The sequence below is a fragment of the Gymnoscopelus braueri genome, assembly GCF_963280865.1.
Source record: "Gymnoscopelus braueri genome assembly, chromosome: 5".
Lineage (NCBI taxonomy): Eukaryota > Metazoa > Chordata > Actinopteri > Myctophiformes > Myctophidae > Gymnoscopelus > Gymnoscopelus braueri.
In genome coordinates, this window is record NC_137606.1 from 50,272,451 (window position 1) to 50,298,837 (window position 26,387).

The window sequence follows — 26,387 nt, forward strand, 5'->3', positions numbered from 1 at the left end:
GCCAAAATGGACGTGCAGTGGAACGAAGCGACAGAAGAGGCTGATGTTGGATAGAAGCTTTAATGACTGACTGTTATTCTCCTCGTTTCTCCTCAACAAGACGCGGTGTGCTCATACTTCCAACGCGGCGAGCAGCGCGGGGACACTTTGTTTAGATGCTGTGAGTTGGACGGTGTTTATCCTTTTATTTAATTACCTCTCTGCTTTGGGGCGTTGCGACTTTAGCTTTAGCATGCTAGGCTAACGTAGCATCATGTCAAGTCACGGCTCTTGTTGTTTCCACCGCTCTGTGGTTGATGTCAGTTAGCCAGGTAGTAAACACACACTGTGGTTAATGTCCAGGAGTGCTGGAAGAAGTACTCACATGTTTTACTTAAGTAACTAAGCAATACTGCAATGTAGATTTACTCTGTTACAAGTAGAAGTCCCGTATTCAAAATGTAGCCTACTTGAGTATAAGTACAAAAGTATTGGCATCAAAATATGCTTAAAAGTACCAAGTCAAAGTACTCCTTATGCAGAAATGTCCCATTTCAAGTTTTCAAAACGTTTAAATACCTTTTGAAAATATCATATAATTGTAGTGGAGTAAAAAGTACAATATTTGCCTCTGAGATGTACGTGGAGTAGAAGTAAAAGTAATACTCAAGTAAAGTAAAAAATACCTCAACATTTTACTTAAGTACAGTACTTGAGTACATTTACTTATACTTTTCACCACTGTTAATGTCAGTAGCCAGATGGTAAACAAACACTGCTCCTAATTGATGTATAATAACTCTTTAGTAAGACACTGTCGCCTGCCGACAAGGACGCGTTGTGAGCTTGTTTCTGTAGACCTGTTGTTGTCGGGAAGCAACACCTTAGTAAATGTGATGATGTCAACAACTGCGATCTGTTGTTTTTGTGTCGTAAATATGAGAAAGAAAAGGTTAGCATGAACAAAACAATCTTGATACACGGGCAACATTTGTTGCAATCTTAACTCTATATGAGGATCTATGCTAGTTTAAAACTAGGGTTGGGATCCTTTAGGATTTTACGATTCCGGTATCCGGTTCCTTAAAGATTCCCACTTAACGGTCCGATTCCTTAACGGTTCCATGTAACGATTCCTAGGGGGTTCCAAATGAACCCTTAACTCTGAGAGTGTAACTCTGAGAGTGGACCAAATGATTTGGTCCATTTGTACACTTGTAGATTTATGTTGGTCCTTGAAATAAAATAAGTTTGAGAACCACTGGTATTATAATTGTATAGCAGACATTAAGTCCACATACCAGCTCTAACAGTGTGATAAAACCGGTTCCGGAAACGGTTGCAAATGTGATGGAACCGATTCCGATTCCAAAACACAAGATTATTTCTTAAACAAAATGACACAAACCTTGAAGTGTCTGTTTTCAACATCTAACGTTTCAGTGCCCACGTCCAATTGACTGTGGAGAAATCATTGATATTTTGATTTTGCACGGGGGTTGTTTTTACTTAGTGAGATATCACATGTGGTCATGATGATGTTGTCGCATGTTTTTCATTCGTTCTGGTGTGTGTGGTTAGGTGGCCATGGAGCGGCGTGTGGAATGTACTTGGAAAAGACATATCGCTGAGCAGCTGAAACAGAGAGACCGAGTTCAGCGACACGCCTTTGAAGAAATCATCCACCAATGTTAGTATATCTCACACAACAAGCTAACACCAGACCACCCATCGACCACCCGTTCTCTACCTGTTTACAGGTGCAATCACATTACAGTAGAGCAGAGTCGGACAGTAGGACAGCTGTGATAAAGACACTGTAGGAGAGATAGAGACAGTAAGACAGCTGAGAGGGAGTCGGTGTAGGAGAGACGGAACATTAGGACAGGTGAACGGGACACAGTGTATTAGAGACGGACAGTAGGACAGCTGAGAGGGAGACGGTGTATGAGAGACTATGGTGGGCCATGAGAGAAGGAGACGGTGTAGGAGGGACTTGTCAGTGAGATAATGGTCTGGCAGGTACTATAATAAGCTTGTATGTGGTTTCTTGCCAACAGTTGGACGTACCGTAATGGAGTTTTGCAGGGAGTGCATCACTGCAGGCATTGCAGCATTGTCTGAAATGCTGATTGCTGACTGACGTTTGGCTGAGTAACGCTGGAGAGACCGTAGTCAATGGAGCTTGTCGGGTGTTCCTGTTTCAACCAGAACCATGCTATTATCTAGTTGAGCAAAACAAAGGATTGCTTGATTGTAAATTTGTAACAATGGAACAGTATTGGCAGTTTACCATAGCGAAAAACATAGCCAACATTCTAAACCATTTGGCACTGGATCATTTTATGCTTAATCTTGGCTGAGAAGGAAACCTTACAGTGCCACCACGGTGGTTTATTGGAGATCTGTGGAAATGATCATCTAGGATCGTCAGAATGCTCGTTGTTGTGTGGTTCAGTCTGAGAGGCAGACAGTAGGCGAGATAGATAGGACAGCTGAGAGGGAGACAGACCCATAATAATTAAAATCACATCATACAAATTATATTACTTGGAACTCAGACTTGGTGAACTAACGCTTTATTTAAACTGTCTGGTCATATGCCATGCAGGTGGATGCAGGTTTTTCATTCCAACCTATTAACCGAGTCAATCCTTCGTCTGTGGTTGATGGACAAGTTTATCTCCAAATGCTGCATTCACACGACAAAGAGTCGCCATTGAATTGTTGCTCAACTCGCCCGTTGACACCGTCAAGTGCACATGTGTGTGGCAGCAACAAGCAAGATTGCTGAAACAAGTTGAAGCCAGCTATGTTTTTTTATAGCTTTTGTAGCTGATCGCACAGTGACAAGTGTCGGCCTTCAGTTTGCATCTAGATGTTTCTAAGTGACTTGTGGCCTGTCGCTTTGTCGCCGCTTGTGTGAACGCAGCATTAATCTGTGAGCAGCAGATCAGGAGGTTTAATTAAGATTGGATCTGTGAACCCCTCACACTAGACACTACAGGATAATCTGGGCAGAGAAGGTTCTGACCAGCCTCAAACTAGGAACCCCCCCATGATTGTCGAAAGGGGCGTTTCCAACCCAAAATCTCCCCTCTGTAGTGTGAGCCCAGCTTTAATCACTGATGAAATCAGCTGGTGTCAGTCAGTGAAATCAGCTGGTGTTAGTCAGTGAAATCAGCTGGTGTCAGCCAGTGAAATCAGCTGGTGTCAGTCAGTGATATCAGCTGGTGAAGTCTTTGTTTAGAAGGAAAACCTGAACAGTTATCCACGATGGACGACTGGACAGCACTAAATATCAAAGCATTTTTTCCAATTTTCTGTGTGTTTTATGTGTGGTTGTTTCTTCAGACAACCGTCTGTTGGAGAAGTCGGACCTGCAGACTGTTCTGTCAGAACGCTACCAGACAGATAAATATGACGCCCAGAGGGGACATGAACCCAGGTAAAAGTAGAACTTTTATGGTTTTAGCATGTCAAGGTCAACCTCTGTGTTCCCTTTGCTGATCGGAAATTCATATATTTCAAGACATCGCTGACTTTTAAGTTTCGGTGCAAGCTTTGGTGATGCAATGGTAATGGTCACTTCCTTGTTATGCTGCAAGATTGTGAGCACTTTAAACTGAAGCCTTTGATTACATTTTGGTTGTAGAAGATGGGAGGATGAAAGGTGATTTATGCTTAGTTGCGCACCTGTAGCATACACCAAAAATAGCCGATCTACAAGCCCACAACGTGTCGCAGCACTTGACACGTTGAGCTTTTAGATCGGCTATTTTCGGTGCGTGAAGGCAACGCACGGCAGGCTTCAGGTGCTGGTGTAATGTGGTCCTCTGTACTACAGATATTTCAGCTGCAGCTAAAGGGAAACATTATAAATGTATGATGAATCTGAACATCACTGACTTGTTGAACCTGGTGCTATGAAGCTAGACGTTAAATTGCCATCCTACTCCCATCCCTACTGTTGTGCAATGGTTTCCAAACTGGGGGTCCCCAAATATTTTTTGGGGGGGGTCCCCAGATGATTAGCTTACTGTGCAACATTGTTTTCTCACTCAACAGTAAACAAAGAAACCATCTTACAGTATACGTGTATACAGGGTATCTGCACTTTTCGAAAGTTACAATTTAGGGACTTTTAATACCTCTAAAATGCAGAAGAAAAAAATACCATTAGTACGTCAAAAGTAACCAACAAACTCGCAACGCCTCGCATTACAATAGTCAAACTAAATGTAATGCCTCAACTCCTATATTTTCAAGTACTTGTCAGGGTGGGGGGTCCCCAGTTCAAATATGGTTATTTTGGTGGTCACGGCCTGAAAAGTTTGGGAACCCTTGCTGTAGTGTATGGTGACTCTGCTCATGGTGAGATGGACCCAATGAATGCACAATGAATACATGTATTAAAAACAAGTAGTCTACTATTACAGCATTACAATGAATGAGAAGTGGCATGGACTAATGCATTCTGGTTGTTAAAGTGACTATGTGTGGAATGATCACATGACTGGAAACTTGAACAGCAGACAGCAATTGGTCTCCCGGACGACAGGGTTATTATAAAATTGTGGAGGCATTGGGATGGAATTTATATTCCATGAGAGAGCCATTTTATTATGCGGGAGTTGTCTGTGAGATTCTAGTTAAATTACCATAATATATTAACCCAGGGATGGGCAACCTTTACTATCAAAGGAGCTTTTTTTTTGTGCCCATAAATGAATCTGTCTGGAGCCACAAAACATATTTGAGCCTTGTATGAAGGTTATTAAGTTAACAGCTTTCCACACCAGTAGGCTTATCTCCTGAGGTTGGACCTTTTTACAGTTGGAGAATGTAAGAATAACTTACCTAAATGAAAGTTGGAATGTAAAATTCATTTCCATATTGTTTTTCTTCCCAAAGCAACTTGGAGTGACTAGACGATGTGTGGTACTAGAGCTGCAGGTTGCCTACCCTTGTATTAACCTGCACTAGTAATACAACATTATTTCACCAGAGAATATTGACAGGTAGTACTTATCATGCTTGTCCTGATCAGTGCGGAGCCTTTATTTCCTTTGGTCATGCTGATCAACATCCTCTCTCTCTGTGTCTGTGTGTGTGTGTGTACACAGTGTGGGGTCAGACCCGGGCAGGAACGAGGCTTTGCAGCAGGAAATGTCACAGATGAGAATTAAACATCAGGAGGAACTGACCGAGTTGCACAAGAAAAGAGGAGAGGTCAGAATTCCGTTTTATCTTTCTGTGTGTCTGTATCTGTCTGCATGTGTCGGATAGTGCTGTGCAAAGAAAATCTATAAAGCTGATGTATCGATACATATGTTGTGTTTTATGATGCTCATGCAATATCTTTCCCGTGTGTGGGAGGGGCGGGCCCTTCATGCCTTAAAGAGCAATGAAATTGTAAACCTTGTTTAGCATTATTGAAGCGTTAACGCTCTCAGCCGTGGGTTGAAATGTTCTCTATTGCGCTTGGACCATGCCAATCTGTGGTGTTAAAGGAACATTTCCGCATTTTGTGGAGTCAAGCTCTGAATACCTTACCCTGTAGTAACTAGGGTTGGGATCCGGAATCGGAGTAACTGGATCCAACATTGAGGAACCGGAATTGGTTCCATCATATTTGGAACCGTTTCCGTAACCGGTTTTATCACACTTTCAGAGCTGGTATGTGGACTTCACGTCTGCTATACAATTCTAATACCTGTGGTTCTCAAACGTTTTAATTTCAAGGACCACCATAACTCTTGAGTTACTAGTCCATTTGGTTCCATTTGTACACTGAGTTACAGACCAGTCACCTGTATGTCTCAGAGTTACTGACCTCTAAGGGTCCATTTGGATTGGAACTACCTATAGTAATCGTTAAAGAGAACCGCTAAGGAATCGGACTGTTAAAGAACCAGAATCGTTTAAATCCTAAAGGATCCCAACCAAGCCCCCAGAACCCAGTGGTTGCATTGAAGCGCATTGGACATACTGGCCACTGTACATGAACGAGCGGAAACCGTTTTTGACGGGGCTGCGCACCGAGGTGATGCAAAACGTGTCGCAGAAACGCGTCGCATTTCCCAACCTGGAAGAAGGGGTGATTTCAGCCCATGCGCTGGGTGAGCAATTCAATGCAAGTGGATGGGAGGGGATATCCGGTGCACTCTCTATTATTTTTTTAACTCTATGATCCCAAACCTAGTATTAGCCACTCCCACCTACTCACATACTTTCTTCCTGTCAGATGAGGTGTAGCTGTTTTTTTGTTAGTTTACATGATGAACCATAATATCTGAGGTGTTTGATGTCCTGTGTTCCAGTTGGCATCAAGTGTAATAGATCTCAACAACCAAATCCACCTGAAGGACAAGGAGATCCAGAGCAATGAAGCCAAGTTAGTATGCACACACACACACACACACACACACACACACACACACACGTGGACATGCATGCAACACAATCACACCGTACATTATACACACTGTAGACATACTATACGTATACACAATCACATTGGCCACTTGAACATACGTCAACATCGCTGGTACATTAGCAGGGCCACCTTGCCATAACCCACTGCAAGAAATAAGTTTCAAGTACCTGAAACTAAAACCTATTTCTGTTTGATAATCATTACTGTTATCTAATTAAGATGAGGTGTTGTGGTACAAAAACCCACATTTTTAATTTAACAAAGTGTCCTGGATCATAGCATAACTATATGTGTGGCATTTGTAACAAACCAAACCACTTGAAAATGTGTTGCCAATATGGCGGCCGGCCATGGTGACGCATCACTCCAATGAACAGCAGTGGCCAATGCTGTACTATGTGTATATATCTAAGATTCATACATGCTATATGGAGCATTTTCTTGAATAAGTTGTGTGAAATGCAGTATTATATAATTATGTTAACAAATAAATCATTGTTGTCATTGCAAATGGAAATTATGTCCTTGTGTGTGTGTTAGGATGTTGGAGTACCAGCAGCAGATTTCTAGTCTAGAGGGAGAATGCAAAGAATTGAAGAGTAGCCTTCAGGTAACTATAACTACATACCAAAAGTTAAAGGGATATTTCACTTTAAAAAAAACTTTGGGTCATTTTATCATCTACTCAGGCTTTTGTGAGCCCCCCAGACCGTTTATAAGTTGCTTGATTCAGTATTTAGATATTTGATATTCATTTTATCAGACACGCCCCCTTCCTATATAAACCCATTATAACTTCAAACTCCATTTTAACCATGTTAGATTCATCAAAAACACCCGTCCTTGGTTCTGGTGACTCACCCTGCCCTCCTAAGACGCGAGGGCCATGTTTTTTCGATAACTTTTTTCATTTTTTTCATTTTTTTTTATTGTTTATTGTGCAAAGTTTTTTTGAAAGTGAAATATCCCTTTAATTATACTGAGGAGCTACCTTCAGGTAACTGTAACCATACAACAAACCAAGTTACACAAATAATATATAACTTTTATATCTAGATGTTTTTCCTGAGATGTGTGTGCTATATGTAAAGATTCTGATGTCTTTGGATCCTGAAACCTTTTCCCTTTTTTAACCCTTTAAGACCTGAGAAGATTCTAGAAATGTCTTCTAAATCCTAAAAAAAATTTGAAAAAAAAACCCAATTATTTTTTTCCTCGATTTTTCAAAAATAGCAGATCTACAAGTTCATAGCGCGGCACTCGGTGCCGCGCTATGAGCTTGTATATCTGCTATTTTTGAATAGCCTAAAGAAATCTAAAGTGACACAGATGCGTTCCAGGTATCAATGGGTTAAAATGTCATTGTCTTATGCATTTATGTGAGATAACGGAATGATAATGTATACAGGACCTGGAGCGAGCCAACCAGACCTTGAAGGATGAATACGACGCCCTCCAGATCACCTTCAGCGCCCTGGAGGAGAAGCTGAGGAAAACGACAGACGACAACCAGGAGCTGGTGTCCAGATGGATGGCTGAGAAGGCGCAGGAGGCCAACAAACTGAACGCTGAGAACGAAAAGGACACCAGGTACTACTACGCGCACTTGTGCAACAGAATTGGGAGTTGGAACATTATGAAATTGATAAATGGGTTGATTGGGTGAAACTGTTGGCCCGCCTGGAAATGTATTTTCTGTTTACTAAAATGCTGGGGAGACGGAGAGACCCCTGTTAATGAACAAACGCACACTCAATAGCAATGATTACTATGTATAGAACTTCTTTTACAAAAAAACATTCAATCACTTAACAACACCTTGTAATATTAACCCATTAATACCTGGAACTGTGTCATTTTTTTATTTGAGCTAAAAAGCATTATTTTACACTTTGGGCTATTCAAAAATAGCAGATCTACAAGCTCATAGCGCGGCACCGAGTGCCGCGCTACGAGCTTGTATATCTGCTATTTTTGAAAAATCATGAAAATGTGTGCAAATCTTTGAACATAATATATTTTTAAAGCGAACATTTTTAACTCAAATCTTTGCTTCTGGGGGTCCCTGGAACAAAATATTTTGATGGGGGTCGGCGGCCAAATACATATCATTTTGGGGGTCCTTGACATGAAAAAGAATGAGCACCACTGATATAGAAACATACGTTTTTCTGAATACTGTTGAGATTTAGGAGACATGTAGAATCGGCTTCAGGTCTCAATGGGTTAAATGTATGAGAATAATGTGTTTAATTATTGTGCTACTTCAGACGCAGACAAGCCAAACTTCAGAAGGATCTAGCTGATGCTGCCAAAGAACCCCTGCCCATCGACCAGTGAGTCCAGCTTTATGTCTTATGATTAACAGTGATTGTAGGTTTATGTCTATGATTTACAGTGATGGAGGTTTTAATTACTTGTAGTATTTAATAGAGCCTGCCTGACGCCAGATTATTGAGTCCGATCCCGAGTTTTGGCAGTCATAGATCAGCGTTTACCCATGTAAAAGAACTTTATTTTATTGAACCACTTAGCCCTGTTTAACAATCTTCAAGAATAGCGTATCTAAAAGCTCACAACGCGTCTCAATGTGAGGTGTTGTGAGCTTGTATTTTTGACCAAAATGGCGACGCCAAGGTTGAAAGTGGTAAAAAATCTGGACAAAATTGCAGATGTCGTCAAAAGGGCTCGAGTTGTTATTGCAAGACGTGCGATTTTAAAAATGATAAATGTATAAGGCCGTGGTGGTGATGTCGCTTGTTTCCTGTTCTCAGGGACGATGACATCGAGGTCCTGGCAGAAGACGGTGGGAAACCCACGGGGGAGCCGTCGCCCAACAGACCTCTCAGTAGAACTTCCAGGTTAGGATCTGGATCACCTTTTGTAGACCACTTTCAGTCTACTGCACTGGTTCTCTACCTCTACCTCAGTTACCACCAGGGGATCCAGTTGAACCCTACAGTCCTGTAACCCTGAGAGAGTATACTAAACAGTGGTGGAAAAAGTACTCAAATTCTTTACTTAAGTAAAAGTACCAATACTGCAATATAAAAATACTCTGTTACAAGTAAAAGTCCAGAATTAAAAATTTACTTGAGTAAAAGTACAAAAGTATTGGCATCAAAATGTACTTAAAGTACCAAAAGTAAAAGTACTAAATATTTGAAAATAGCAGATCTACAAGCTCACAACGCGTCGCATCGCGACGCGTTGTGAGCTTGTAGATCGGCTATTTTCAAATAGCTTAGGTATAAAATAGGGTTAAAGTGGGTAATGTATGTTTCTTTACATCATGATTTTTATCTGAAAAGTAACTAGTAACTATAGTTTTCAAATAAATGTAGTAGAGTAAAAGTACAATATTTGCCTCTGAGATGTAGTGGAGTAGAAGTAAAAGTATTGGAAATTGTAAATACTCAAGTAAAGTACAAATACCTCAAAATTGTACTTAAGTACAGTACTTAAGTAAATGTACTTAGTTACTTTCCACCAAAACAAATGGACCAGTTAGATTAGGGTCCCAGAGATAAAGATTTGTATCACTATGTACACTATGCAAGTGTCAAGATATACCATGTCCATCGTAGATTTTTACCTTGTTGTGACCATGTCACTTGATCTCTTCAACTCAGAAGTTAATAATCCCTTTGATTTGATTATACTAATTATCTATCAAGTTCTTGCATTATTTTCCTGTGAAGAGTGTTGCCGCCCAGCCTAGTTGATGCTACCTTGGACGACTCATACCAGCTGGACTTTCAGCTTTTCAACTTAGACCCCATTTGTAGCAGTGCTTCCTATGAGTTCAGTTCACATCTGCCCTCTGTTGGACCTCACCAGTACTCGCTAGTTTTCTATCTTTTGAGTTCAGTGCTATCATCATATAGTTTGTACCTGTTTCAGTCTAATATTTTAGTCCACAAAGGTGGAAAATGTGCAAAATAAAACTGCTGCAAGGTGCAGACGACTGACAAAGAACCCCAGGTTAAAAGACATGTTGGCTGTGATGCTTTAAATAAGCGAGTACTATTGATTGTCATGTTATTTATAGATATGAGCGTGGTAGCAATGTTGACATATCCAGGCACAGATATCATCATCAGACGTTGACACTGCTTAACCTTTTTCTTCCGGAGATGTTTAACCACTTGAACCCCAAAGGAAACGAAGCCAAAAATGGCAGATCTACAAGCTCACAATGTTTGAATGTGAGCTTGTAGGTCGGCTATTTTTGCCGACATTTGGTGTAGACAGAAAAAAAGTGGTCCAAGTACAGTTGCAACTATGGACCTAAGAGAGGGTTTAAGTGTTTAACTTTGGCAGGAGGTCCAAACTCGGACTGCAATTTATAATTTAGGCATTTAGCAGACGCTCTTAATCCAGAGCGACATACAGTGAGCAAGTTAAACGCAAGGTTATACATTAAATGCATAGACAGTGTAGTGCCTCAGTAATCTAGGATCATAGGTAAATCAAGAACATCATCATCAGTCTAAACTTTATAATATCAAAAAATAAACAATATGTACATTGAAACTATACAAACTAGACGACAAATTAATCTGGCATCTGTCTAAAAGCATGCTATCTAAATGACTTTTGAACCTTTGCATACGACTGCATGGTCGTCAAGGCTAGGGCAAGTCCTACGACAGGTTTTGAAATGGAGGCACTCGTATGGACTCGGTACTGAATGTTTTGTGGTGTTTTTATTTAGTAAACGGATGTCTCAGACTCAGACTCCTCCCGGCGGTCTACTAGACTCTATCTCCAACATGTTTGGGTATGTAAGTTAAACTGTTCACCCGTCTGTCTGATCTGTCTGTGCACCTGTCTTGACTTTCTATCCGTCTTGTCTGTCTGTGTCTACCTACCTGTCTGTCTGCAGCGTGTCAGATTGTGTTCAGCCTGGACTCGTCCCACCACACTACAGGTGAACATGTGCCTGTGTGAGGAAATGATAGGCCATAATAACTCCACTAGTAGACATGTACAGTAGTTGCTGTTCGGCAGAAACCTCTTATCTCATAGTATAACTTCATTTTTTTCCCCCCCCGTTAACCCATTAAGACCTGGGACGCATCCGTGTAATTTTTTTATTTGAGCTAAACATTATTTTACTTCTTTGGCTATTCAAAAATAGCAGATATACAAGCTCATGAAGCTCTTGAAAAATCAAGAAAATGTGTGCAAATATATTTATATTCTTTTAAAGCCAACATTTCTTACTCAAATCTTTGCTTCTGGGGGGTCCCTGGAACAACATATTTTGAGATGGGGGTCCGTGGCCAAATAAATATCATTTTGGGGGTCCATGACATGAAAAAGTTTGATCACCACTGATATAGAAACAGTTAGGATTTAGAAGACATTTGTAGAATCGGCTTCAGGTCTTAATGGGTTAATTAACGCCCTACTTGATCATACTACAGCGTCACACAAAAGCATCAAAGTAGCAGATCTGCAAGCTCGAAACGCGGCGCGAAGCGACACGTTTTTACCTTGTAGATCTGCTACTTTTGATGCTTTTGAATCCTGAAAAGTAACAGTTTTTGACATGAGGTTTCCACCCGACAGACGATATAGATTAATTATAAGAGTAGGGCTGGGCCATATGGACACAATCAAATGTCACCATGATGTTTGACCAAATACCTCTGTTGATATTGTAACTATTATCATATGGCGATATCAATTTATGTTTATAATTTTTCAAAAATAACAAATGGCCGATCTACAAGCTCACATCACGTGAGTATAAAATAAGGTGATTTGAAACCAGGAATATGTAACCATTTTATCATATCACAATATTGAATTCAAAAATCCTAGATTTAGTCTTATATCATATCTAGTCTTATATCATGATATGGATATAATGATGTACAGTATGTTGCCCAGCCCTAGGTAAGAGCCCAAACAGACCCAAGTCCCCTAAGCTGATACCAAAATGCCTTAATTGGCTAACCGGTTGAGGTGTTTATGGCGGCTCTGTACTATGAGTTTTAAGATGTGATCACCTAGCTTCTGCGGGATGTCATAAAAAAAAAACCAATACATTTCCATGTGAATTTTATCTAAACGGTGTAGGTTGTTCCTCTGCCAGTCACCCTGACAGGAAACCAGTTCACTTCCTTTATTATTCACATTCCCTTATGAAGAAGTGTGTCACGGTATAGTCACATGATGTGTTTGGACAGGTCAGTCAGGTGTGTGTGTGTGATGATGTTGTAAATAATACAACTTCACAACCAGTCAGCTTAAAGTTCATACAAGGAAGGTGCAGTAACGCCAACACTAAACCATTAACCACTAAAACCATATACTTTGTCTATAATTAGGCCCGCTCCTTTTCCCCCCCCGTCGATACCAAATCCTTTCGCCAAAAATAGCGGATCTACAAGCTCAAAAAGCTTTGCAATGAGACCCATTGTGCTATTTTTGCCGAATTTTGCCCCAGAATAAGGACACTAGGGCTCATGTGGTTAAACGATCTCAACACATAAGACACTAAAACGTAACAGAATATTATTCAATTTCTGACATGTTGCAGTGGACATTCACTAAGCCACTTTCATGCATTTAACTCCCTTTACCCCCAGGTTTTACCCATTTAAACTTAACTCATGGTGGCTCCAACACGCATTCTGTGATGAAATGTCCATGTTGCAGACGAGCTGAATAACGTGTCCAAAATTGGATACGTCTTTTTGTAGGGATGCAGCGATTGGGGAAATTCTGGGTCGATAACTGATGTTTTTTTTGTTATGAATTCCCCCTTTTGTGCCTGGGGAAACAAATGCATCATTATAAAAAAAATTATTCAGCCTTTCATATTTTTTTTTTTAATGATCATAAAATCAATCGGATTTATTAAACGGATAAACATTGGCCACAATCAACTTAACCCATTAATACCTGGGACGCATCTGTGTCACTTTTAGATTTCTTTAGGCTATTCAAAAATAGCAGATATACAAGCTCATAGCGCGGCACCGAGTGCCGCGCTACGAGCTTGTAGATCTGCTATTTTTGAAAAATCGTGAAAATTATTTTTAAAATATTTTTTTCCGATTTTTTTTTTAGGATTTTGAAAATGTTTAGAAGCGGCCTCAGGTCTTAATGGGTTAATGACACATCACGAGTATACAGGTGGTACGACGTGGTTGAAATTAGTTTTTTTGGTGATTTTCAGAAAGGGGGGAAAAAAGATGAGCACAGAGAAAATAAAAAACGGTAAAGAAACGTGTAAAAAAAATATAGTAGCAGGTTACGGTATGTACATGAATTTAGGCAAAAAATAGGAGCAACGCATTCGCAGGTTCACATAGACTGGTAGTCCACGTAGGAAGAATGTGATTAACCAATGTATGGACAACTAATTGACGCATCCCTGTCTTTTCATCTTGTAACTAAGTGCACCATCATCCATTTTCGGGGACTGAAAATAAGATGGTTTAGATGTGATACTAAACTCAGAAAAACACTGGAAAGAAAATAGTTTAAAATAAAACCGAGTAACGCACAGATGGAGCAAGATTAACTATCAAATACTGTCTGAAAAGACACCCCCCGCCCCCCCCCCCCCCAAAGCGTAAATATTATTTTGCCCATAATGACCTGCTTAAAATAGGGACACCAGATTGAAAGTCTTTAATGAAAACTGCACAGGATGAAATGAGATTCAATAATCATGTTAAAGTCGTTTGGCTATTTGGACATTTACACAATACCTGCTACACGCTATATGTTACGTGTTTAGGGTGTGTGAATGAATGATGTCGTGTCCGTCCGTCTCTGCAGCCGGAGAGCGGGCAACTCGTTCAGCTCGTCGCCAGATTGCCCAGAGACGCCGTCGGGCGGCTGTGCAGACGTCCGCCTCCCCTCCACCGCCCTGCACGTCTTTGTAAGTACCCCCCGTTTCCTGACTGTATAAGTACCTCCACTTCCTTCCCTTTTCTGAATCCTAAATGCCTTTTCCCTTTCCTGAATCCTAAATGCCTTTTCCCTTTTCTGAATCCTAAATGCCTTTTCCCTTTCCTGAATCCTAAATGCCTTTTCCCTTTCCTGAATCCTAAATGCCTTTTCCCTTTCTATTTTGACTATACAATAATTTCTTAACCACTCTGAGTCCAGCATTTAAGTGGTTAAGTATCGCCACATCCTGTCTCTAGTACCTCCACTTCCTTTCTGAATCCTAAGGGCCTTTTTCCCTTCCAAGTTCATGTTACAAATTAAACACTTAAGTCGATAAAAAAAACAATGTACCTGTAAGGTCAGTGATGAACTGTAAAAGGTCTGATTACCCATACAAGCCCCTCCCACCTGCCTTCTGGCTCCCAGCAGCCCCTGCTCTCTTTACCCAGCATGCTCTAGTGGTGCAGTGCTGGTCCCGGCGGGCTGCTGACATAACAGGATGTGACATCGCAGTGTGAGACAGTTAAGAGACCCTCCTGGCTCAGAGTGATGACTGACATCCAACACAACCAATCAGCAAGGAGCGTCGAGGTGGTGTGCGAGGGGGGCTTAGGGAACATGATCCCAAGTTTTCAATCTGAGACCAAAAACCATGAATGAAAAAAGCTTTTCATAAGTGTATTGAATCTGCGTTCAGTTGTGTGTGTGTGCGTGTGTGTGTGTTGGTGTCCAGGAAGCCCATGATGGAGAGGTGAATGCCGTGAGGTTCAGCCCTGGCTCCCGTCTCCTAGCAACCGGAGGGATGGACAGGCGGGTCAAACTGTGGGATGTGGTGGCAGGTAACCAATCTAAAAACACCTCACATCACATGACGCTGTCATTGAAAGGTCAGGGGGTCAGAGCTGAAGCAAATGTATTCTTTGAGCAGAGAGACACTATGTTGTCACTTAATATCTTGTGTCTTTTGGTTCCACACCCAGACAAGACCCTGAGTCTTCAACCCTTCATTTAAGTACAGACGGATGATGCTGCTCAATGCCACAAATCACCTTCCAAAGCAGCTTAGCCACTTTAATCCTGGCATCCCTATTTTGGGCATGTCATTATACCGTAGATGAAATACTTCAAAACAAATTCGGATATCTTTAAAAATAGTGAAAATAGCCATTTCTGTGAGGTTAGGTTTAGGCATAGATTCTATGAAGTTAGGTTTAGGCAAATTAGGGGCGGGCCCTGAGCAAAACCCTCTGAGAAAAGGGAGTCCCATGACCCTTCAGAGGAATTAACGTCCCACTTCACTAAACATGTCCTCGTTTCCGCCATACATTCTCGGTGGGACGGAATAAGACACTAAAGAGGCCACAAGTGAGGGGAGACGAGGATTTAATTGAAGGACCTGAGAGACGAACCCATTGGGTATCATTTTATTAGTCTTTGGTATGACTCGGAAGGGGATTGAACCCAGTACCTCCCAGTCTCACAAGGCCATAGAGTACAGACAAGAACTCAATGTCTGAGTTGAAGAGCAAACAGTGTTTTTGAAGAACCGTCTCCTCAGTGATGAGAGAGGGAGAGACACACACACACACACACACAGACAGACAGATTGTTGTTTCTACTGAAGGTCAGTGATGAACTGTAAAAGGTCTGATTACCCACACAATGCCCTCCCACCTGCACTCTGGCTCCCAGCAGCCCCTGCTCTCTTTACCCAGCATGCTCTAGTGGTGCAGTACTGGTCCCGGGGGGCCGCTGACATAACAGGATGTGACATCACAGTGTGAGACGGTTAAGAGACCCTACTGGCTCAGAGTGATGACTGACATCCAACACAACCAATCAGCAAGGAGTATCGGGTTGTGGGTGAGGGGGCTTAGGGAACATGATCCCAAGTTTTCAATCTGAGACCTTCAACACGAGAAGCTAAACTGAATGGTGCTTTTACAATGTTTTATTTTGAAAGGAAAAGCTGTTGAACATTTGCGATGTTTTATTCTGAAAGGAAATATATTGAACCTTTTACAGTGTGTTCAAAGTCGTAATTTCACGTTAAACTCCTGTCAAATAAATAATTGTCCAGATAGCTTTTGAAGAGTCTTTTCATTCACATTGTTTTGTCTGTTTGTGTGCCTGTATTGTGTGTGTGTGTGCGTGCGTGTGTATGTATGCATGCGCAGGTCGCTGTGAGCCCAAAGGACAGCCTCTGACGGGCAGCAATGCTGGAATCACCAGCATCGAGTTTGACAGTGCTGTAAGTTGATACATCTGCTACTATGACAGGAGTGTCTGTATCCATTAAGATCATATGATATGAAGATCAGATGTCGTGTTGAGTCAACGATGTGAATTTGTCTTTTCCTGACAGGGTACGTACCTGCTGGCAGCCTCTAATGACTTTGCCAGTCGCATCTGGACTGTAGACGACTTCAGACTGAGGGTGAGTACAAATGAAACGCTGAACACACTTTAAATAGTTGGCTAATAGTTTAACTAGTTATAGTTAAGATAACTAAAATAGCTGATCAATAACTGTTATACTTAAACACAAAACCTGGACAAACCTTTAATGTAACTGATTAGTAAATAAGTGTAAACGGAGTAGACTCGACATCCGGTAAACGGCTAACTCGCTCTGTACACAAGATTAAATCATTATTCGTTAGGACTGATTAGCTGAATCTTTTAACTAAATCAAAATACTGAGCTGCTTTCACATCTACTCTGGCGTTTGTGTGCACCCATTATGTTAATATTTTCTGTATGTTGCATCAAGGAGTCCTTTAAGTCCATGCATGAAATCCCTGAAGACTCATTCATTAGGACATTATCAGTCACCAGAAGCAGGGTCTTGTGTTTTCAATGAGTCTAACATGGAGTTTGATGTTAAATGGGCTTATATAGTAGATCAAATATCTACATATTGAATCAAGCAACTTAAAAACTGTCTGCGGTGCACACAAAAAAGTAAACTTAACCCATTAAGACCTGACGATTCTACAAATGTCTTCTAAATCCCAACAGTATTCTGAAAAAAACTATTGTTTCTATAACAGTGGTGCTCAAACTTTTTCATGTCAAGGACCCTCAAAATGATATGTAACTGGCCGCGGACCCCCATCTCAAAATATTTTGTTCCAGGAACCCCCAGAAGCGAAGATATGAGTTAAAATGTTCGCTTTAAAAATGTATATATTTAAAGATTTGCACACATTTTCACACGACAACTGAGACTTTGAACAGCCAAGTTTTTAAACCTGCAGCAGATGGTCAGTGATGTTTATGTAAAAGGTCTGAGGCCTACATCCCTACCACAGCACCAGCAGCCCCTGCTCTCTTATACCCAGCATGCTCTAGTGATGCAGTGCTGGTACCCAGGGGCTGTGAACATAAAACAGGATGTGAGTTCTATACAGGAGTTAGAGACTGTTGACTCTTTGGCTTGTTGCACATCCCACATAACCAATCAGGATGCTGGGCGGGGCATGGCTCATGATCTCACCTTTCCTACTGAGACCTCTGACTGCAGTTTAAATCAGTGACCTCTGATTGTAGTTTACATCAGTGGGTTAATTTGGTTCTATTTTTTACACTCTTAAGAGTTTCAGACCTTTCTTCACATTGGTCACATAGATGTGTAGAGTGTATTAAAGTCGTTTAAAAAAAAACACACGTGGACGTGAATTGTTCATTGATCCTAAATGCAGACGGAAAAAGCCAATAAAAATAATTAACCAAATCTGTAAGGGTCCATTTGGTTCCTCATTATCAATCATTAAGCTGGGGACCTCCTGGAACCCCCTCAAGGACCCCTGGGGACCACTTTGTGAATCACTGGTTTAAATGAACACATCATTTCTGGTTGTAGTTGAAATGAACACAAATGAATCAGACGTTCACATTAAAGCTGCAATGTAGGACTTATTTTAACTGTTAATCTGTTTATATTTTCTGTATGTTGCATCAAGGAGTCCTGTAAGTCCATGCATGAAATCCCTGAAGACTCATTCATTAGGACATTATCAGTCACCAGAAGCAGGGTCTTGTGTTTTCAATGAGTCTAACATGGAGTTTGATGTTAAATGGGCTTATATAGTAGATCAAATATCTACATAATATCTACATATCTACATAGCGCTAGGTATACTCTTGGTTGCTTGTTTTTGCAGAAAATGCACTAAAGACTTCTGGTGATTAGTAGTTTTCGTTCCCTACCTATGTTGAATACACTTATTGTAAGTCGCTTTGGATAAAAGCGTCTGCTAAATGACTGTAATGTCTGTAATGTAATTAGAAGCATTGATTAATATGTGTGTGTGTGTGTGTGTCTCCAGCACACGCTGACGGGTCACAGTGGGAAGGTCCTCTCGGCTCGTTTCCTATTGGACAACGCTCGCATCGTCTCCGGGAGCTACGACAGGACGCTCAAACTCTGGGACCTCCGCAGCAAAGTCTGTACGTGATTTTTGTATTCACTGTGCATTGAGACACATTGCCTTTTCTTAGTCAAATGAACCATAGCGTCCCTATTCTGGGCACATAATGGGTAAACATTCTGTGAAAATGGCAAGGATGGACCCCTGGGGGACCCCGGTCAACTTAGTATAAAGGGTTTAAGTGTTGTGTGGAGAAATACTGTGCTCTCCCAGTAGACTGAGAAGGAAGGATTATTGGCCAATGGAATAGAGAGAGATTGAGAACTGTTACTGTAATGTATTATAACTGTGCTTGGAAGAATTGTAATTGAGACAAAGTATTCACAACTGTTTTGCAAGAAAAGCACTTGTACTAAAAGCACCTGCAGAAATCTCAATGCTGCCCAACGAATGTGTAACTGGTTACAGTTGTTGCATTAAGACAGCGCATTAATATGCAATACAAACTAGAATAGGTCAAAATAAAAGTGGGAAATAAGAGAATACAGCTGCTATTAATTGTAGAGAAGACGAGGTCCATGTTAACGCTACATGGTACTGAGTCTCTCGTGGCCAGACTGTTGCCTCCCTCAATTTTCAAATGCTTCCGGTCATACAGTCTGGAGCAACGGAAGCTCTAATCATGAACAAGCGATAAAGTGGATGTGACTCCTCCTCCCCACTTCCGTTTCGTCTTTACAGTCGCGCAAATGTATCCTAATATAAATCAAAATCCTCTAAGCCTATATAGCTTGCTGCTGAGCAGAAAATAAAATGTAAAGATATTTTAAAATATATTTTCGTGAACGGAAATGACGAACAGATGCCAGCTTCCTTGTTCGGATTTCGGGGATTTGTAGCTCCAGGCTCTACATAGCATTCGGAGATTGTGGAATAGTTGTCTGGCTGTGCAAGACTACATGGTACTCCATGGTACTCCCAACTGCCTATCAGGAAACCCCTGGTACAGAGAACTAATGGCAGGGACACACATTTATGACATGAAGAGGTTATTATAATTATTCCATGTCTCTGTCCTGTTGTCACTGTACCATGTGTCTGTCCAGACAATGTGTGTGATTGGTTGTGTCTGTTTTCCAGGTATGAAGACAGTGTTTGCTGGTTCCAGCTGCAACGATATCGTCTGCACTGAGCAGTGTGTCATGAGCGGCCATTTTGACAAGAAAATCCGTTTCTGGGACATAAGGTGAGACCAACCTTGCCTGTCTTGCCTACACTGGCTCCCTCTCAACTGTCTTTCCTACACTGGCTCCCTCTCAACTGTCTTTCCTACACTGGCTCCCTCTCAACTGTCTTTCCTACACTGGCTCCCTCTCAACTGTCTTTCCTACACTGGCTCCCTCTCAACTGTCCTACTGTCTCTCTCCTATAGTCTCTCTCAGCTGTCCTCTCCTACACGGTCCATTGTGGGGATAGACTCCCACGTCCTAGCTGATACTGACGTGGTGTGTGTGTGTGTGTGTGTGTGTGTGCAGAGCGGAGAGCATAGTCAGAGAGCTGGAGATGCAGGGCAGAGTGACGTCTCTGGACCTAAACCACGACAGAACAGAGCTGCTGAGCTGCTCCAGAGACGACCAGCTCCAGATCATCGACCTGAGAACCAACGGCATCAGACAGTCCTTCAGGTTGGAACGCATTTTCATACCTCAACTAATAACCTCATGGTTTCAACAACATATCTTGTTGGTGTCGGGCAGAAACCTCTTATCTTCCTATTTAAACTTTTTGTGTTTTTTTTATTAACGCCCTACTTCATCATACTCCAGCGTCACAAAAGTGCAGATCTGCAAGCGCAAAATACTCTACATAAGTGTATGCCCATGACATCAAATATGTCGTTTTACTCAGAAGACCTAGGTTATTTTTCCTACACTATATCCTCACTCAAGAACAAAGGGATTTAGGTAAACGATTGGGGACGTTTCCTTTTAACTCATTCACTGCCATTCACTAAATGGCCCAAAAAGCCCACATTGCCAGGATTTTGCGATTTTCTTACCTTCTTACAGGGAATGAGTTAAGAAACTGAGGTGGTTGTTCAGACATGTGCTTGTTTTATAGATTAGGAATGCTTGTTTTATAGGTTAGGAATACGGTGCCAAGTGTTTTTTTTCCTTGAGAGAAAATGTTAATGTGTGTGTGTGTGTGTGTGTGTGTGTGTTTTCAGTGCACCGGGTTTCAAGTGTGGTGCAGATTGGACCAGAGTAACATTCAGGTGAGTGAAAGTCTCTCCTTCATGTTTCTGTGAATAACATTTAAGTGTTGAGCCTAATAAATATTTCTCTGATCCATTATTGTTCCTAATTTGTCTCATCCTGGATCAGTCCTGACGGCTGCTACGTGGCGGCAGGTTCTGCTGATGGAACCCTGTATGTGTGGAACGTTCTCACTGGGAAGGTAGACAGAACCCTGGACAAGAACCACAGGTGAATACTAATTAACAGTACTACACAACAATACTACACTACACAACGACTACACTGCTGCACTATAACAGTTTGCAACTATACTACTCAACAGAGGGATTGGATGCATGGATAAGGGGGTAGCTATGGATTGATGGGGGATAGAACATGGATGGATGAGGGGCCCTGCCCACACTGCCCTAGCTAATTGTACCGTTTTCCAGTGTATTTTGTTGAGATTCTGAATTCTTTCCTCCCCATCTCTCAAAGTTGATCCAGTTACTGTGATTAGTCCAGGGCTAAGCATGTATGAACTTTTGACTCGGGAGTTTATACAAAGTTTGATAATTTTTGCCAATCAATTATTTTGTGAAATAAACATCTTTTTGGGCTTAAAAGCGTTATTTTATTTGGCCCTTCTGCTTTTGGCCTTTGTGCCCTCAGCATCCTCACTCAGTGTTCTGTGATTGACAACGTAGGTTGGCCAATCAGGTGGCGAGTTCGAGTGAAACCGAATGGAACCGAGTGCAGCCGACAAAAATGGAGGCGGAATTTTTTTCTGTCCGCTGTTTTAAAACTTAAACGCTCAAACTCCTTTTTTGAGGCACGGAATTTACTTTTAAGATTTTAGTTTTTTAACTTCATATATGTAGTCAATTAATCATGACAGAGCCTATTTAAAAATAAAAATTCAGAGAACCGGCAGGGGCGGGCAGTGACACGTATGTATCCGAATAAAGCAACCTATTATCGGCATCATAGATATAGAAACCTAGATACCTCATTGGCCTCTGCACTTCGTTGGAGCGACCTGTTTCGTATGGTGGCCGCCATATTTCCGGGGGGCACGGGCACTGACCAATCACAGCGTGTTGACTACTGGCCGATCACAGCGCGTCTTTTCCAAGTCTTGACAGAATCTAGTTGTCCCGCCCCCACCTGCCTCTGATTGGCCTACTGAACGCCCCTTTCTGTGATGCACACGGACATTTCCAGCTGCCCCCCCGGAAGCTGAAGCGCGCCCGCCCTACAGACGCTTCAGAGCCAGAGGAGGCGTCTACCTTTATATGTCTATGATCGGCATGGCCCCTTCAAAAGTCCCCTTGCGTCATATTGGCTGGTGGTGGGGAAAACTATCTGCTGATTGGCTGAAGGGGAACGAACTGCTGATTGGCTGAAGGGGTTGTCAGTCAACGGTACTAATTCAGCCCAGCTCCCAAATTGCCCATACAGGCCTGTAGACCAGACTCCTTCCTGAAATCAAATGCAAATGAGATTTCCGGGGGGAGGGGGGGGGGGTTACCAGGCTTGTCGGGTGTAGCCTGGTAAAACCCCTCCCTCCGGATATCTAATTTCCATTTCATAACATGAACTCTCCAATCAGCGTCCTCGCTCATTGTTCTGTGATTGACAGCGGAGGTAGGCCAATCAGGTGGAACCCGAGTGAACCCGAATGGAGCCGAGTGCAGCCGACAAAAATGGAACAGGTTGCCATTGAAATTCTATCCGCTGGTTTTGGTTTTAAAGCAACCTATTTTCGGCATGGCCCTTTCAAAAGTCCCCTTGCGTCACGTTAGCTGGTGGTGGGGAAAACAAACTGCTGATTGGCCGAAGGGGAACGAACTGCTGATTGGCTGAAGGGGTTGTCAGTCAACGGTACTAATCCCGCCCAGCTCCCGGCCACAGACAAATTGCCCATACAGGCCTGTAGGCCAGACAATTCCTGAAATCAAATGCAAATGAGATTTCCGGAAGGGGGATGGTTTACCATGCTAGGTCCGGTAGATGGATGGATAAAGAGCAGTAAAAGCCAGTATGTAATGGTGTTGTTTTGGTGTCTTCCAGCTCGGCCATCAACTCTGTGTCCTGGTCACCGTCGGGAACCTACGTGGTGAGCGTGGGGAAGGGTAGCAAGGCTGTCCTCTGGTCTGACTTGTGATTGGACCACTCCACCTGTCCGTACAGACACAGCGGGGCACCGGAGGGAGGGGTCCGGACGGAGGCGGGACCTACCAGTGTTTCAGAGCCTGTGGGGCGTGTCCGTACCCCTCCTTGATAGTTGTTGCCATGGATACGGAACAAACAAAGACACAAGATGGTGGACTGCTCTCACTTGAGCCCAAACTTGTGTGTGTGTGTTGTATGTGCTGCATTGTGTTGAATGTACAGCTGTGTGTGTGTGTGTGTGTGTGTGTGTATGTATGTTGAATGTACAGCATTGTTGTTTATTTCATTCTATTGCCGTGGCCCTCAAACGTTTTATTTTCAAGGACCTCCCCCCCTTACTTTGAGAGTGTACAAATGGACTACGTGGACTATTTGTACACATTCAGAGTTAGACATGTAAGGGTCCATTTGGAACCCCCCCAACGAACCCTTAGTGTCCCTGGACCCCACTTTGAGAACCATTGTTCGATTGACGACAGCCAACAGCACCTTTTCAGCAACACCTGTTTTCTCCTGATGCCACGAGGGCCATTTTTTCATGGGTTCGGTTTACTTGTTGGGGGTTTCTAATTGAAGCGGGGTTCAAACCGGTGCCGGTGAAGACGAGCTGAAAGACATGCCACATGGACAGACTGTCCCTCCCCCCCACCCCGCTTCATGAAGACAGAAGATGAGTTTGAACCAGAGTGCTCTACTTGTATCAAATGAAATGTATGATATCTAGAAGAAGAGAAAATGCAATTATATCAGTTGACATGTGGGGAACAAACTGATTCCAAGGCTATGGTGTTTTGTTGCCGTCATTAATTTAAACAGAGCTGCGATAGGCTTTTAAAATGACTTCCGTCTACTGTCTGTTTTTATGGATTATGAGGGTTCAGGTTGTACTTGAAGCTGCACTATGTAACTTTACTGTTCTACCCCCGGATTTGAACCCGGGTGTACTGCGCCATGTGATGACATTTGTACCACTGAACTAATGGTGCCTGCCTGCTTGCTCAGGGGAGAAATTGAGTTTTGACCCTCAGGTCAAAGGGTAGAAGAGCAGGGAGACCAAATACAACCACCCCAATTGTAGTGTTATATTGTATTAACATACTGTACCATACCGAGTAGACACAGTCAAATTGTATTCACTAAAGCACGTTACATATACCACTTTAAACAGTGTCCCTATGCTGGGGTGAACATTCTGCGAAAATAGCCGACCTACAAGCTCACAGTGCTTTGTGAGCTTATATGTTGGCTATTTTGGGTGTAGAGGGGAATAAAGGAGCCAAGTGTAGAGCCCTGGGGGACCCCGGTCAACTATTTATATAGGGTTGGTTAACCCAAAGACCTGAGGCAGATTCTAAAAATTCTAAATCCTACGTTTTCTGAAAAACCTGTGTTGCTATATCAGTGGCTCTCAAACGTTTTCATGCCAAGGACCCCTAACATATGTATTTGGCCGCGGACCCCCATTTCAAAATATTTTGTTCCAGCGACCACCAGAAGCAAAGATTTGAGTTAAAAATGTTCACTTTAAAAACTATTCAAAGATTTGCACATTTTCACGATCAAAAATGGCAGATCTAAAAGCTCAGAGCTCTGCACCAAGTCACGTGCTATGAGCTTGTATATCTGCTATTTTTGAAGAATCTAGCTACAGTAATATCTGAAATTTACACGGATGCTTTCCTGGTTTTAATTGGTTAAAGGACTGCTATCTGGTATATGTTCAGCCCGTTTGGTATGCTTTGGAAGATGGTTGGCAATATTGTTTGTGATTTTCAATCGTATAACCTTGGTTTATTTGAACCGACATTAAAAGCTGCTTCATTGCTGTCAGGAAAAGACGACAGAATGTCACGCATAATTTACTTGATGATCAACCTGACAAAGCTGTTGGTTTCCATGAATTTCAGTTTTGAGACGATTGTGAATATTTTGTTAAAGGACAACTTCACCGCTTTTCACCCCATCTTCATATAATTGGTCCTCACTAATACTCATGATAAAATGGTAAAAAGAAAAAAATCTACTCGGTCTGTGTCTCAGAGGAGGGCTGTGGACAGTTCAGAGTCCCGTCTACCAGTGACATCATCAATGGGGAATCCAAGATAATAGAAACTGCAGGCTTTCTATTCCTGGAAAGTTGCAATGCAATAAAAGAAGAAAATGTGAAATCTTGTTGGAAAAAACTGGTAGACGGGTTTCTGGACTGTCCACAGCCCTCCTATGAGACACAGACCAAGTAGAAAAAAATTGTACCATTTTATCATGAGTATTAGTGAGGACCAATTATATGAAGATTGAAAAGCGGCGAAGTCGTCCTTTAAATGGAAACTTAACACTATAATGACCAGGTTTCGTTAAATATTCACAATATTTATACATTCCAACAAAGGCTGATTGATTGTCACCAGGCAGTCTGTTAGAGCGAAGCATAAAGAGAAATCAAAAAAGGCCCCGACTCGCTACTAGTATTGCTCTGGCAGAAGTGAACAAGCTGTCTTTTGTCACGAGATGATTGGTTAAACATTTAATTGGTCATTTTTTATGACCATGAAGTGTACAGTAGCTGCATTGTAAGCGTAGTTTATATCCTCTTCAATGCCATGTGGCTATTCTGTGATATTTACATGTTTTTGTTGACGGAAGTACAGAAGTTGGTAGAACAACCCTAAAGCCTGATTTATACTTAGTTGTGCGCTGATCTACAAGCTCACAATGCGTCTCATTGTGCTCTTTTCGATTTCATTTTTTTTGATGCGCAATTACAAATTGTGCGTTGTGTACACTTTCTCAATTTAGAATGGGCTCTTCTGTGCATAAGTGTAATCTCAGGTTTCCTGAAGGTGACATGCCTGTTTTTTTCATTCATATTTTTATTAGAAGTTGGGCACAAAATTAGTTCACATCTTCATGACTACACATATCAAGCTTATTTAGGTACACTTGAAGTGACAACTTTATACCTGTTCCCTGTTAACGGTTCAAGGTCTTTATTAATGTCCCAAAAGAGCAATTAGGTTTACAGCAAGAGTAGTGGTTTAAAACATACAGACGGTACAGGACAACAGACATGAAACACCATAGCATAAAACAGAAGTCTGGGTGCATCTAGTGCAAGAGATTAAAAAAAAGGCTACATTCAGAAAAAAGTGCTAGGATATAAAGTGCCGGCATAAAGTGCTTGTTTCAACATAGTCATCATCAGCAACATATCCTTTACCTGTTACTGGCAGCGTTGACTGTTGGTCAAAAAGTCAAGGATCCAGCCTA

General features: G+C 41.9%; 1 protein-coding gene across 5 annotated transcripts; it reads left to right on the forward strand.

Moving 5' to 3' along the window:
• atg16l1 (ATG16 autophagy related 16-like 1) lies at positions 1–23,960 on the forward strand. 5 transcript variants are annotated; one of them, XM_080427828.1, is made up of 21 exons: positions 1–172; positions 1,561–1,669; positions 3,334–3,427; positions 5,106–5,211; positions 6,303–6,376; positions 6,959–7,028; positions 7,827–8,008; positions 8,689–8,754; positions 9,193–9,279; positions 11,136–11,201; positions 11,307–11,351; positions 14,222–14,324; positions 15,069–15,174; positions 16,513–16,586; positions 16,701–16,772; positions 18,667–18,787; positions 19,849–19,954; positions 20,244–20,393; positions 20,936–20,983; positions 21,093–21,194; positions 23,019–23,960. In XM_080427828.1, the coding sequence occupies exons 2-21, from the start codon at positions 1,567–1,569 to the stop codon at positions 23,110–23,112; spliced, it is 1,869 nt and encodes a 622-aa protein (XP_080283954.1). In that variant the 5' UTR covers positions 1–172; positions 1,561–1,566; the 3' UTR covers positions 23,113–23,960. The 5 variants fall into 5 exon arrangements, with proteins under 5 accessions (XP_080283954.1, XP_080283953.1, XP_080283955.1 ...); XM_080427827.1 differs by having other exon boundaries at positions 1–160; XM_080427829.1 differs by lacking the exon at positions 11,307–11,351 and having other exon boundaries at positions 1–160.
• Positions 23,961–26,387: the final 2,427 nt, after the last annotated feature.

Coding starts and splice junctions, on each gene's coding strand:
- atg16l1 (XM_080427828.1), top strand. CDS start 1,567: ATGGAGCGGCGTGTGGAATGTACTTGGAAAAGACATATCGCTGAGCAG. Junction 5,212..6,302: donor TGCACAAGAAAAGAGGAGAG/GTCAGAATTCCG, acceptor CCTGTGTTCCAG/TTGGCATCAAGTGTAATAGA. Junction 8,009..8,688: donor GAGAACGAAAAGGACACCAG/GTACTACTACGC, acceptor GTGCTACTTCAG/ACGCAGACAAGCCAAACTTC.